This window comes from Seriola aureovittata, chromosome 15 (assembly GCF_021018895.1).
Source record: "Seriola aureovittata isolate HTS-2021-v1 ecotype China chromosome 15, ASM2101889v1, whole genome shotgun sequence".
Lineage (NCBI taxonomy): Eukaryota > Metazoa > Chordata > Actinopteri > Carangiformes > Carangidae > Seriola > Seriola aureovittata.
This window is the reverse complement of record NC_079378.1, coordinates 23084768-23099698: the sequence shown is the minus strand read 5'-3', so window position 1 is coordinate 23099698 and position 14931 is coordinate 23084768. Positions and strand designations below refer to the sequence as shown.

Genomic DNA, 14931 nt, shown 5'->3' with positions numbered 1-14931 from the left:
TTGCTATTTTCCTGAAGAGCCCTTCATCTCCCCTGCTGTTTTACACACCTACAGCATGCAGCATGGAGTGGGAGGGAGCGGCGGCAACAAAGTGTGTTGATTCACTGAAAGGGGAGTAATAAAGCTGTCACAGTAATGTATGTGGCTGATATGTGACTCAGAGCTGTGGCCCCAGTAGCAGCTCGTGTGTCCCCACTGGAGGGAGTCATCTGGGGACCACTGAATATGAGGTGACATTTTGGAGGGCTCATTACTCTTCTCCTCTCTCACACACTCTGGTCATAGCTAAATCCCTCGCCCTTCCCTCTTACACGAAGACATGGACGGAAGATGTGAGAGAAATATGCATGAAAAGGGGGAGCCCAACCTGGAGCTATTATTTTACAGTGAGCAGTACATTACAAACAAGCAGCCATATGAATTTAATCCCGCCCCCCTAAAGTGCACCTTAAAAAAGAGCATCAAAGGAGGCCGTCTCTGGGGGAGGAACCCTGCATGCTGCTCACCCCCCTGCCTCATCTATACATTATTCATATAAAAACAGTACCTGCAATGCAGAGTAGCTTTGGTGTGAGGCTGGGAGGGAGGTGTGGGGGGGTGAGGGGAGAGGGTGAGGGGGACTGGGATGTGTGTGGATGGATGAGAGGTGGGAAACAGGAGCGGGGCAGTGCAGTGATGCTCAGCAATTTGGTGAGAGGCTCATTTTTCTTGTTTCTTCTTATTGTGCCCCCCCCCCCCCATCCAGGCTGGGTTATTAGAGCAACACATTTAGCCCCGCTCCCCCCGAGTCAGGCGGAGGACGAGAGGAACTGGGGGAGGAGGGCACTCTACCATTGTTTATTGTCATTATGATATCCAGAGGCACTGCACAGGTACCTGCTGATGAGCTCGTGCTCTTTTCCCATCTCTTCCTCCCTTCTATCTTTCTTCTTAGTGTCTTTGCAACCCAGTTGCAAAGCCTTCCTTCCTTCCTGCCTGCCTGCCTACCTACCTACCTACCTTCCTTCCTTCCTTCCTTCCTTCCTTCCTTCCTTCCTTCCTTCCTTCCTTCCTTCCTGCCTGCCTGCCTACCTTCCTTCCTTCCTTCCTTCCTTCCTTCCTTCCTTCCTTCCTTCCTTCCTTCCTGCCTGCCTGCCTGCCTACCTTCCTTCCTTCCTTCCTTCCTTCTATTCTTTCTTCTCTTTTACTTCTGTCTTTAATTCTTTCATTGTTCTCTTCCTGGAGGCCTCTCTTTCTCCCTCTTCCTCCCTTCCCTTTCATTCTCTTCCTTGAATTCAGTCTTTCTTCCTTTCCTTCTATTACTTTTTCTTCTTGTCTCTCTTTTGCATCCTCTATTCCTTGAATTTTTTCTTTCTTCCCTTCCCTCTAGTTTTTCTTTAACTCCTTTCCTTTCTTCCTTCTTTTCCCTTTACCCTCCAAATTTCCTTCTTTCTTTCTATTTCTTTCTTTCTTTTTCTTTCTTTCTTTCTTTCTTCCCGTCCTTTTTCTTCCTTTTATTCTTCCTTAGTTTTTTTTACTTTTTCCTTTTCTTCCTCTCTTCCTTTTCCTCTTCCCTTTCCTTGTTCTTCCCTTTGTCCTCCCTTTCTTTCTTCCTCCCTTCCTTCCTTTCTTCATCCATTCCTTTCCTCCTACTTTCCTTCCTTCCTTCCTACACAATAATTGTTGAACTATTGAACAAAGAGGCAACAGATACAAGAGAAAAATGTAACCAACAGAAAAACATATGAAACACTCTGTAATTTCTGAATATTCCCCAGTGAGCAGCTATTTACTTTATTCACTTTTATTTCCAGTAAGTGAAACATCAAAGGTGTGACTACATCTCTGATCACCCATCACTGTGATGGCAGCTGTTGACAAACCTTTGAAAAGTCAGAGTCTTTCTTGGGATGACACATCACTGATGAAGCTCACACATGTTATGTACACACTCACCTGTCTCGCTTGTGTTTCTTCCCACTCTTTTTCTTCTTCTCTCTGCGAGTGGGCGAGGAGCTGCCAAACCTATTGATGGAGAGAGGGAGGACATCTTTTGCATGCAATGACTGTAAAATGAGCCTCAGATTGCAGTTAAATCCTGGCCTTTCACTTGTCATCGTGCTACATTACATTACACCTCAGAGGGGTGAGCGCAGGTGTCATCCTACAGTAGCTCAGCTGGCTCTCTTTGTGCCCAGCTCTATTCATCCTTCTGCCCTTCCCCACTTATTCTTTCTTCTCTTCACCACCAGTCTACTTCCTCCTTCACACTCTCTCCCTCTCCTTTTACTGACCTTGTCAAGAGAAAATGGAAGACGAGACTATGCTTTGCTAATCACTCACTACAGACCCCCCCCCCCCCCCCCCCCCCACACACACACACACACACACAACTGCAGAATCTGATGGCTCGTTTGCAATATTCACAGGAAAATAATTGGAATTCCGTTTCACAAAACCACAGTGTAATTACTCTGTCAACGAGGCTGAGAGATAAAAAAAAAGAAAAAAGAAAAATCGAACGACTTCATCAGTAGAAGCTGTTTCCACTCACCGACTCCTTCGGCGGCCGGATTTCTTCTTCTTCCTTTTCTTTGGACGCGGGGATGGAGAGCTGCTTGATTTCCTCTTCACTCTGAATTGGCCACATAAAGACAGAAGGAGAGGGCGATCGAGATGGAGAGCGAGAAAGGCAGAAATAATTTACAAGTGATTGTTATAATAATCATTTTCAAAAGGAATAAATTTCTGATTATAGTTATTTGCTACAGTGCCAATAACAAGACGATAAGTGTGTATTTTCTCATTTCCACAGTTCATTCTGCCATAACACACAATATTCATTCAATACATCTCACAATGGAAACAGGAAATTGCTTCAAGGAAATTACACTTAGTCTTGTCGGCAAAGTGACACAAGCAGAAAACATGATCTAAATGACCATCTGCATTACGGCTTTACATAAATAATAATGGCTGTTTATTGTTTGTTTTTTCTGGGTGCACGCTGTTACTGGTCATCAGCTTTGCCAGTAGATTGAAGAGCACTTTTGCCCTGATATCAGTTGTATGTTCATGGGTATTATCAAAGGAAACACCCAGAGGCGAATGTGAAGGAGATAACAGATGGCTGATTTAATTCATCATTTGAGGGGTGAGAGCTGGTCAACAGTGTGTGTGTGTGTGTGTGTGTGTGTGTGTGTGTGTGTGTGTGTGTGTTTGAGCATGTGATTTACCTGTTGTCACTGTGGTAATCTTGGTCATAGTCTCCATCTTCATAACCAGCCAACTCAGGGTTCTGTTCATACTCGTCAGGCGGGTAGTGCAGGTGGTTGATCCTGAAAACACAAGAGTTGAGGATCATGAAGACCATCAAGAACCACGGTTTCCATATCATCATCAGCGTCAGCATCATCATCGTCATCATCAAGAGTCCAGAGCCATGCTGGCAGCTCACTGAGGTTGTAGTGGTACTTTGAGCTAAATGTTGATGACAGCATGCTAGCATACTCACAGTGACCACGCTAACATGCTGATGTTTAGCAGGTGTTAGTTTAGTATGTTAGCTCGCTAACCGAAGCCTGACCAAGGCTGAATGTTTGAAGTTAATCATTGTATCGTATGCTAACATACGGTGACAGTTTCTAAATGACCTGATTACACATTTCTGTGTAGCAATTTCGTGTTACTGTGTTCGCCCTGATCCAAAACACTGTATCTACAATACGCTGATATTGGTCGATGTATCTAACTGGATGGATTCAGTGTTTCAGCTTTAATGCTAAGAGTTGCTAATTAGCACTAATCACGAACAGCTGAGGCTGATGGGAATGTAATTCATTTGAAGTATTGGACAAATGAAAATTTTGACCTGATAATGGTGCTGGATAGAAAGTCAGTTCAATTGAACTCACAGTAATAACTCATGAGGGTAAGTGTAACCTCTGATGTCACACTGTCCACTTGAGAGGGTTGTAGTGTCTCTGAGATGCGTTTTGTAAACGGTTCTTACTGGAATTTGTTATTCAGAGAAAAGGCAACTATGACCTTGTCCTCATTGCAGTTTGGTAGAAGAGGCTGGTGTGTGTGTGTGTGTGGTGTGTGTGTGTGTGTGTGTGTGGGGGGGGACTTCAGTAGATTCTCTGCTGTGTCTAATGTGTGATTCATTTAAGACAACGGAGACTGACCAGTTTCTTTATTCATCACTCACACACTAAACTTTGTTGTGACTGCAGTGTGTAATCTTCCCTCACCACAGCCATGTGAGAATATCATCATTTCTCACACTGACAACTCAGCTTGTGGGTTTCATATCTTGTTTTTCACACATACTGTATTGTATATAGCATCCTACCTAATCCTCCCTGCCCCACTGCCCCCTTCCCTCTCATGTGGCCTCCTCTGATCCACAAAATCTGACCTCGCCGGCTTAGAAAACCATAAAAAAAACCCACATCGCACTGACTTTTTACCTCCTGTGGTCCCAGCTCTCTGAACCCGACACGTCCCAGTACCGTTACAATCTCAGCAGGTCGTACTCTGGGCTTTCTGGCAATTTTTAAAAAATATGAAGCATAGAGAAATCTGTGTGGAGGTTATTTGGATTAGAGTGATGATGACACAGTCATAACCTCGATGACTACCCATGCAGCCTCAATTAGTTAGAGAGAGATAAAAACAGGCAGGAGTAATGAGATGAAGAGGCTGAAGTGCTGCACGAAAACAAGTTAGCAAAGCAAAGGAGAGTGCATCTGGAGGAAGGAGATGAAACACATATGGGAAACGCTATCAGAACGAATTTAACATTAGATCAGGAGAGAGAGGAGGGGTGACAAAATAAATGGTGTAAAGTATATGGAAGGACAGAGCGGAGCGGCCTTGAGCAGGGAACAGGTCTGACGGTTTGTTAGGAGGAGATGAGGAAACAGAGCCTTTAATTGGCTGAGCACCACTGGGCACAGCAGGGAAGCCAAGTACCAGCAAAATAACCTCACAACAACCTGACAGCCCTCTCTGCACACATGCAGTGTTTGAGTGAGCTCCACACACACACACACACACACACACACACACACACACACACACACACACTGCAACACTCGCTCTAATGAATAAACTTGCACTACACAAATCATGGAAATTTGAAAACTTGAGCAACAAAAACAATTCAGAGAGGAGAAAGTGGGAGTTCAGTTTTAACAAGTAAAAAACTCATTAAGTTAGAAACTGCCTATGAGTGAATATTGACTAGATGGCATTTCAGATAAAGGGTACACTGCAAGTTCACTGAGCTCATTTTATCACTATAAAACGGAGAGCATCTAACTTTTGAATACTGTGCTGAGAGGAAGGAGACACACCACACAATGCTCTGCAGTAAATAATCCAATACCCCCCCCCCGCATCACGTCTCACTTTTTCAATTTCAGTTCTCACTAAATTCTCTTTAAACACTATCGTTTGGACTTTGCCTCTCAGGCTTCACACAGGCCACCCTGCAGACACGACTCAGGGCTGTAAAAAATACTTCAAACTCCTCTGCCACTTGCTCTATTTATATATTTTGCATTTTTCAATATTCCTCTAATAAGATGTCAGATTAATATTAAATATGGCCATACAGGACAGTGTTCTTTGTAGTGATGCCGCAGGCACAATATTTATTTATCACTTAGGAAAAGGTCTCTATCAACAAAAGCTACATGCGATGTAGAAGAAGTAGAGTGTGTTAATGATGCAGCATTTTACACTGCATTTCTAATGTGTGTTATTAGACTGCCATTCATTTGAAAAACATATGACCACCTCTGTGATAATGTGCTTTCTTCTACACTGATATAAATGTGTAAAATGTCACTGTTGGCTTTCACATGATGTTTTTTGAATGTATTTTTTATTTTTGACCGCTTCTAAGAGGGTGAGACCTTTACATTTGCAATACTTATTGAATTAACATTTACAATCTCAATTTGGCCTTTTAGAAAACAAAAAGGTTAATTTCACAGCCGTTCAGCCTTTTGCCCGACACTAGTGTCCCTGCAGGCCGGGAATGAAGCACACTGCCAAAAAGAGCAATTAACAACAATTGAAACTATCTAGTGGTTCCCATGCTTAGTCATTAGTGATAAATCAACTAATTCCCCTTCCTGTCTGTAATCTCTTCATTGATGCTATGCTTCAACATGCCGGAGACATCTGTCCAGTCCGGTCCTGATCAAGACGGCGTCCCTGTTAGGCAGATGAGTGAGTGTCCCTGTCTTTAACGGTGCCCCGGTGAGGCAGGACGCTCTCTAATTCAGCCGCTGTCCGTGGGACCTGGCAGTGATGGACTGTGGCCAGGGCCCTCCTCAGGGCTGCAGCACAAAGTGGTGCAGCTCCTTCATATCCCAACTCAGACAGCCACTCTGCCACTGAAGGCTTGGATATATTTCTATTGCTGTAGAGAGTTATGGTTTGTTATTCTGGGGGGAGGTGGGTGGAGGTCGGATTGATTACTCCTCAGGATGAGGGTGGGGGCAGACCTAGTCGCTGCTTTATGGTGGTCATATTAAGATGAAGGATGGACTGGGCTGGGAGTTTAAGCTGAGCTGATCGATTCTGTGATCATTGGGGAAAGAACTTGATGCTCTGTATGCACCTAGATTAGATATCTGCATTACAGTCATTTCTATCAAAATGAAATATATTTCTGTTTCTTAATGAAGAAACCTGCTCTCAGGCTTCTCATCAGATATTGAACGGCTATGTGAAGCCCAGCGTCAGATTCTCCAATGATCCCGCTCTGATCGGACAGCCTTGGTGTGTAAGCCTGCAAAGCTCCGATAGGCTTTACACACTGCATTCCTTCTCTCGCTCGCGTTCCCATCCATTCTGCAGGAAATCAATGCGGGACATTGGTAAACAGAGTTATGAGGTAGCTGTTTACTACTAGTGTATAAGAGTATTAAGCTACAGCTGAGGGGCCTAGCCTGTCAATAGTCCCAGTCCCTGTGGACAAGATGGCATTCGCAATAAAATCTCCCAGCTGAGCAAAACTCAAACACACTGAAGGCAACAGTACATTTCAGAGCGGGACGGAGCAAATCTGCAAATCCATATGACTATATCGACATTTATATAGCTCTGTGTTGATGTATATCTGTTTTGGCATGGAAAGAGATAAAAGACAGAGAGTGCTGTGACACAGACGAGCCAGAAATCAGCGCTGCCTGTTTACCACCGTGACTGAAGGCCTCATAAACCCACATTAAGTGACGGGTCCGCTGATGTATTACCTATTAATGCTGGGGATTGCTGATCCAAGTATCGGGGGGGGGGGGGGGGGTTCAGCAGAGTGCAGTTTTGAGCAGGGGGACATACAGTAAGACATACTTGCTATAATGCTACAGATTTAGAAAGTTCACTTCAAAAAGTCACAATGTGGAGCAGAGGGAGTCACTGTAGATTACTTCAGAGGAGTCTGAAGTTCAGTTCATTCATGTCTGTGTGTGTGTGTGTGTGTGTGTGTGTGAGAGAGAGAGAGAGAGAGAGTATAGACGATGTGGAGAAGTGGAGGGATAACAAGCCTGCAAATTACAACCTTCTTCAATTTTCCACATCAAGGTCTTTCTGCTGAGGGAAAGTTGCAGAATTTGAGGCAAGTTCTGAAAATCCTAAATTGACCTGACTCAGAAGTGCCCTTCAGGGTGAATCATGCGAAAAGCAAAACAAACGAAACTTGCTGTATCTTTGTAGTTTGCTTTCTCTGGGCCATGATTGTTTTTTACATTCATCCCACTGTACATGACCGTCGTCTGCAGCTCCCTCCTCCAGCGTGTTCTAGTTTAATGTCAGACACCAGCTGAGGTGCAGAGGAGGGAGACTCATTAGTCCTGTCTGTGAGACAGGAAGCATCAGCGTCATTACCAGTCATTAGTTCACAGACGGCGGGTCATGTTGCCACCGCCATACGGCTGCTCTCAGTCATTCACACGTACAGTACGATGGACTGACTCAGGAGTGGCACCACACCCACTTCCTGCTGTTGCTGTTTCTCATGTTTTTCACTGTGTGTGTGTTTGTGTGTGTGTTTCTGTACACTCATTCATTCATGTTGATTCCTTTGATTCCATCTGTGTTTGCCTCAGATGAGGCGTCTTTCCTCCCACCTCATGCTCATAGCTACACTGTGGCTTAATGCTACACAAATTGACAATTATCCTGCCAATCTTCACCTCATTGGCCTCCAGCAGAGTTTGGAATAAACTTTAAAATGCTGCTGATTATTTTTAAACCACTGGGGTTCAAGCACTCCCTGTTTATTCAGAACGAGGCATTACCAGTCAAAAGGATTCAAATTAAAATTCATTGCACCTTTGCAATTAGGGTCCGTATTCTTTGTAACTGACGGCCTGAAGACGTCATTAGACTGGCAGGTCATTTCTCATAACTTCCATCAAAATCAATTTCTCTTTGCATTTGTTATTTATTGCTGTCTAATTTGATCAGATTTATTTGTTACAAAGCTTTTGTAATCATCTTGTAATTAATAGATACAACACAAAAGGCTTTGGGTTCCTTCATAAATTTGCTGAACAGAATGTGGTAAAATAAGGAGAGGGAGGTGAATAACTGTGCATGCACACTGGGGGTGTAAAATGAATATAAATACATTATTTGGATTTGCACAGATAATGTCCCCTGAAAAGATGTGAAATACAGCTTCACTTTTCCTTCTTAACCATTGGCTGTGCAGCGCAGGATGAAGCTTGACGGATGTTTCCGAGGTGTTATTTTTTACCTCGAGATCCCATTAAACTCCGGCACCTTGACAGCAGACTGGAAACTGACAAGCTGAAGTTTGGGACCTTCTCTGAAGTGCACTGACACTTCAAACAAACTTTACTTCCAATCATTTCTGACTTTTAACACTGAGCTGCTGCTCTGTTTCCACCGGCACCTTTCACACTTACGCAGCTTTTATTTAGACTCACTTCTTACTGTTGTGTGAAGGTGGGACTGAAATACAAACCATGTTTAATTATTTAGCTGATCCAGGTACATGGTTATGTTGTTGAGAGCTTATAGACATAAACATGAGGAGAATAAATGGAGTAAAAAACAATTCAGTGCAGAAAGTGAGGCAGATTAGACAATTTAAAACCACTATACACGGTATAAATTTGAATACCAGTGGTGGATAGTAAATACATTTACTCAGTTTTGAGGCACTTGAACTCTACCTGAGTATTTCCTTTTCCTGCTACTTTATATCTTATACTAGGGAATATATTGTACATTTTACTCCACTATATTTACGTAATAAATTTGATTAACAGTCAATCTGCAAATTAATGACACAAAATCAATCATCAAACAAATTGTGATGTACTATAACAGGCTACGATATCATTTTCTTAACAAGATCCCCAGCAGTATATAAAGGGGTTGAAATAAGCCTGAGCTTTACCAGTTGTAAGTCCAGTAACAAACATTATTCTGAGCTGGACCTCTCTGCCTAATCAGCACTTTTACTTTTGGTAATTTCGGAAAAATTGATGCAAATATTTTTGTACTTAAAGTAAAATTTTGAATTTCTGCAGCTTGATATTGCTACTTCTACTTCAGTAAAACATGTGAGTACATCTTCCACCGCTGCACTACAGGTACACATATTGTGACATAAACAGATAGTTATAGTAGATACGAACAGACACATCACAGACATTAAACCTGACGCACGGTGACTTACACTGGTTGTGTGTGTGAGCCTTCTCTGGTGATAACGCCCTCTTTGTCCATCAGCATTTGTCTGAATGTGCTCACTTTCTGTCGGATCTCCTCTTCTGTGTACCTGAGGACGGACATGAAGACATAACAGTTAGCGAAGGAACACGGACACTCATTTGCAGCTTTGACGACTCGCTTCAGCAGCGAGCAGACAGGGCTGAAGTGAACTCTTCTCAGCGTTGACCGCAGACTGTGTGAAGGCCTATGAAGAACCTGCAAATTAAAGCAGCAGCTTCTCAGGACAGTCCTGGATGCAGAGGGGGAACCTGTGAAGCTAATTGTCGTCAGTCATAACTGCCGGTCGCTCTTGTAGCAGCCGTGTCCTCCCCCCCTGCTATCACACAGAGTCTGAGCAAAATGTCAAAGACTGTCTCCAACCGTGTCCTGACCAAACATTACACTCAGCCGAATGATGTATATTCTGATGACTCACTGTCAGCCTCTCCTGACCCGGGCCGGTTACTCGTTCAGGCTTGGGCTGCATGTCATGTTTTATTCTGCGGGTAAGCGCTGTATAACTCGCTGAGCTGAGAGGACCTGAGGGGCAGAGGAGCTCTCAACAAGCTGACACACACAGAATACAGCTGCAGTGGCGCACGAGAAATTACTGTCAGTGCCACATTATAGATTTGTATTCATATTTGCTAATTGATTAAAATTCAGGCTGTTTTCATTCCAGGCGTATTGTGGGTGCAGCAGGAGAGAATCACAATGATCAGTTATACTTTCATTCATTGTGATCTTACTTCTCCTCCCTGTTTGTGAGCAACACCGCAGCCTCTGTCCGCAGACCTGCCGCTGGAAACGCGGTGACAGCTCTGCAGGGACACAGCAATAATTCAAACAGCCTGTCTGAGCAATCACAGCAGAGGGAATGAAGTCGATTCTGTTCTTTTCCCATACTACAAATACTCAGAGGGTAGCTGTGCAGCTCTGTGAAAGTACACGGCCCTTTAAATGCACTTGTACACCGAGCTGATCTCCTGGTGTATTCATACCATCTCACACCAGCTCCACGTTCCGCTCTGGCGCTGGTAATGAGCTGTAATGAGCTACAGAGGCAGAGAAACATGAAGGCAGAGAGGAGGGAGAGGAAAAGCCAGAGAATTAATAAAGCTGTGAAAGCGTGGCCAAGAGCCAGATGACAGAGTTAGACCGACTGGAAGCCTCCGCCATTAATAAATCTACTGTGGTGTATAGAGTTCAACAACAAGAGCTGTAGCTTCATATTTAGAGAGCAGATAAGAGCGGCATCAGTCTTTCAAGGCAGTAGTGAAAGTGAATTTGTAAGTACATTTTCCAAAATGTCAAAGTTACTATAAAAACAAAAGATTTACTGAATATAATAAAAGCTTTGGAGCAACTATAATCTTCCATTCATGATACCTACAGTATATACCTACACCACGTGTGATACATCGCATGGGTAAAAGCATGAGGAGGCCTGTATGTGATTTCGTACGTCGACACGACACCAGCAGCCTCCGCTCCTCTGGGCGTGTTGTCTCACCGAACAGTTGGAGCTGCAGCGGAGGACGTGACACACGGAGGCAATTCATGTACTTTAAAACCCCTCTGCACCCGACTGATGCAATTTGCATCAAAAAATAGTCCTTAATCAAATCTGAACACACAGATATTATAAACATATTTCTAAGATCCAGTGTGACTTACACTTCCTGAGGAGATCATTATCTCTGTCGCCAGTATGTCTCCATTATCTCCATCGAGAATAAACGTCTGTTTTGAGAATCTGCTTTGAGATCCCAGAAAAAAACATGTTTCATATAACTTCAGAACTTTTAATGGTGTTGTTTGACAAAATGTAAACAAAGATAGACGTTAAAAAAAAAAAACAGGTAGCCTACTGCAAACCCCCAAACTTCATGGTCCTCTTTACATTCCTCAGTTCCCTCAGGTTTGTCTCGGGGTATTAGGAGACAGTATTAGACTTTGAAGCCCCAGCGCTACCATTAAGATTTCTCTTAGTTTGAACTAAGGAACCTGAGCGTACAGAGACAGACCAAAAGTACACAAAAGACTTTTCCACAAGCAACTAATGTTCCTGTTCAATCACAATTAAAACATCTGACATTGACAGAGGAGCTGTCCATCACTCAGTGCTGAAACAGACTCATCTCTTCACTGCAGCTCACGGCAGGACCAGTTCTCCGAGCTGGATTGTAAATGAACCAGTGGCTCGTTTCAGCACAGAAATGACATTAGTCTGAGGAGCGTTTACTTTTTCTCAGATTAAATACAGCAGCCGATACCACGTATTCTGAGCTGTGTGCTATCAGCACATTGAAGGTGCAGAGAATGAGATTAGCGTGGTGGAGAGCTGTAATACCTGAAAGATGGCCCAACAGAGAAGAAGCCAGCCGGTGTGACAGCACCATCAGGTCCTGCTGTATGGCAATCTCTCTCAGCCCAGCGGCTGTCAACTCAGCACAATGGCTACAAGCACACACTTTATATTCAGGGCTTTCCGTGCACGGCGGAGAAGCCATCACCATACGTTAGCTGCTTCCTATGGCTGCTTTCCGACAACTCTCCAGCAGTCCCTGCGTGCTTTCAGCTGTCTGTTAGGGATCAAAGGAGGGTGTACAATAGATAAAAGGGTGAGAAGGCTCAGAGAGGATACTGGCTGTGAAAATGAATGTGTTCTGGCCAAACATGTGCCATGACTGTCTGGCTTTCTCCTTCACATTTGTGCTGATGATGGTGAGGATGTTAGCGCCTGCAGGTACCTCTGTTGACACAGCGGTTAAAGCAAGAAAATAGGGGTCACAACTTGTGGGGCTGAAGCTTCTGTTGACTCATGGCCTTCAGTTTAACTTTCCTCCTCTTTCTCTGTCTTCCCACTGAACCGATCGAATCTGAAGAACAGCGCAGCTTCACAGCAGGAAGCACAGCAAAGTCTGTTTCTTTTGGATGGGTCTAGCTTCCTAACCAAAGTCAGAGAGTGTATGCACAGCACTGGTGCTGCTTCAAACATAGAGCCTCAGGTTTAGAAATATGGTTCAACAAGAATCCCCCACAGCACCTGAACACCTGCAGGAACCTGGTGAACGGTCGGCAGGTTCACCCACAGACATAAAAATCTATGGACACAATGAAGTCTGAAGAAGAAAACCATGTTGATGTGAGACTGAAAACTCTTTCTTCCATTATGGCTGAACTTTTGAGTTGCACTTAAAATAAGTGAGGAAAGAAAAAATCCATAATGAGCTTGAATCAATCTGTGTAAATGGCCACATATTGGACATTTGTCAGAAGCTATTAGGAGAAGCAGACTAAAACAACACATCTATGCTCTGCACATTTAATTAGCACTTCTCGCAGCTGTAAAGGTAGCTGCTTTCTGCCTAACGCACCATCTGTTCTGCCCTGACACCGTGCAGAGGAGGGGCTGATTGGAGTGGTCACTCTCAGGGATGGGCCGGGTAATACTGGATTCCAATTAAAATTAATGTTAAACTGCGCAGGGCACTTGTATATTTTCATTTGTGTGTGTGTGTGTTAGTGTATGTGCATGAGGTGGGGGCGAGGCCAGAGCCTGCCAAGTGGAGCCAAATGAAAGCCATTTAGCCCAGGCCCGTTGCCTACAGCATGCAAAGTCCCAGTGATTTGGACAGAGAGAGACAGGAGACATCGATCAGAGTGAGGGGGCTCCCCACCACCCCAGGCATGAAAAATCACCACGATTAAAGAACTTGATTGGAGTAATTAGACAGCTCCGAGCACCCACAGATTTCCCCCATTAACTCATGATCCTGGAAAATGAATAGCTTTGGCCCAGAGAGCATCCTTACGCTGATAGTCATCGATTTGATGAGGAGGTGCCTATGTGTAGGGCGTGTGTGTGTGTGTGTGTGTGTGCTCCTCCTGACTGCCAGGGATGTCTCTGCATTTGGTATCCGAAGGGCCTTTTTCCACAAGTCGTCCCCAGGCGCTGCTGTACACCTATGAAACTCTGCAGCCATCAATCCCGCTGCAGAGAGCACAGAGGCAGAGTGACGCCAATGTAGTTAGTAAGATTGAATGGCGCTGGGAACATGGAAAGGCAAACCCGAACACCCCCACATTTCTATTTCAGGGGCAGAATTAAAAAGACTTACCGAGAGCCTCGGTGACGCTGCCACTGTGGTTCAACACTCATGTGGAGAGGATGTTCAATTGATGCTCTCTGGATTCACAGATTTTCTGGTTAGATAACACACCAGGCAAAAAGAAGCAAAGAAAGAGAGACCACCTTTCTGTCACTATATAAAGACGACCTTTCCGCCTCCCCCACAGTGTAAGCACATCAGTGTTTGGAGCACCACAATCCGCCACTGCCACGCTTTCTGATCACTCATCTTCTGTAAGACCTCCTGTAACAACAGCATTTGAAGCCGTTGTTGTCTCGCATGGACCTTCTGTATAGGCTTGGGAGCCCCGCAGTGTAAAATGGGTCATTGTTCCTGAGATGCCTTCCCCTCCAATTTTGAGTCTTATAGGTCACAGGCTTATGGTCTTATGACGCGGGCTTTGGCTTGCAGGAAAAGCTCCATCAGAGCAGAGATAGTTATTTTCTCTGGTCTGAGAGGCTCTGAGAGCAACTCTCTTAATGGGATCCTATGGCTACTCATTTCTCTTGCAATTCAAAGTGTCACTGCAGATGTCACTAAAGCAATATGGTGGCAGCAGTGGCCACAATGCTGCATCGTAGCTCCCAGGCCATGACTGAATTTAAACTGTGGCCCTTGTTTGCCCTCCTGTGCATTTAAATTCAGTCGTACATCCCTGTGGTTTTTCCCTTGCTTGTGCAGGCTACACCTCTCTACTGAGCTTTAAAACAACAGATATTTAGTTTTCAATACAAACTTGCACATCTAATTTTTCTGCTTGGTGAAGCAGGAACAACAATATCTTCTCTTTTCCTGCCTATTTAAACAGCCCTTACCACTGGTGGCACACACCGTTTTATGCATGCATTAGACAGGCGTTAGCACACACTCTGTTTAATGTGTGTGTGTGTGTGTTGTGCAGATGCGTATACGTGGGTCGTGTGTTTTAAAGGGAGCCTGCAGTTTAGACTGAGCGAGGCTCTGCACAGAGAGCTCATTAAAGAGCTGGAAAAAGGCTCAGACGCCACAGGAGTTTGAATCATGCACAATCATTATGGTTCAATTAGCGTGG

The 14931-nt window shown here is 44.3% G+C and overlaps 1 protein-coding gene across 2 annotated transcripts in view; it reads right to left on the bottom strand.

The window, feature by feature from the left end:
* The window catches only part of srrm3 (serine/arginine repetitive matrix 3), a 74566-nt gene that overhangs the window by 15532 nt on the left and 44103 nt on the right, over window positions 1–14931 (bottom strand). For both annotated transcript variants that reach the window (XM_056397761.1, XM_056397760.1), the window contains exons 3-6: window positions 9710–9811; window positions 3216–3317; window positions 2534–2614; window positions 1936–2004 (exon numbers count right to left, since the gene is read on the bottom strand). In XM_056397761.1, the coding sequence (XP_056253736.1) occupies window positions 1936–2004; window positions 2534–2614; window positions 3216–3317; window positions 9710–9811 (354 nt within the window). The remainder of the gene's footprint in view (window positions 1–1935; window positions 2005–2533; window positions 2615–3215; window positions 3318–9709; window positions 9812–14931) is intronic.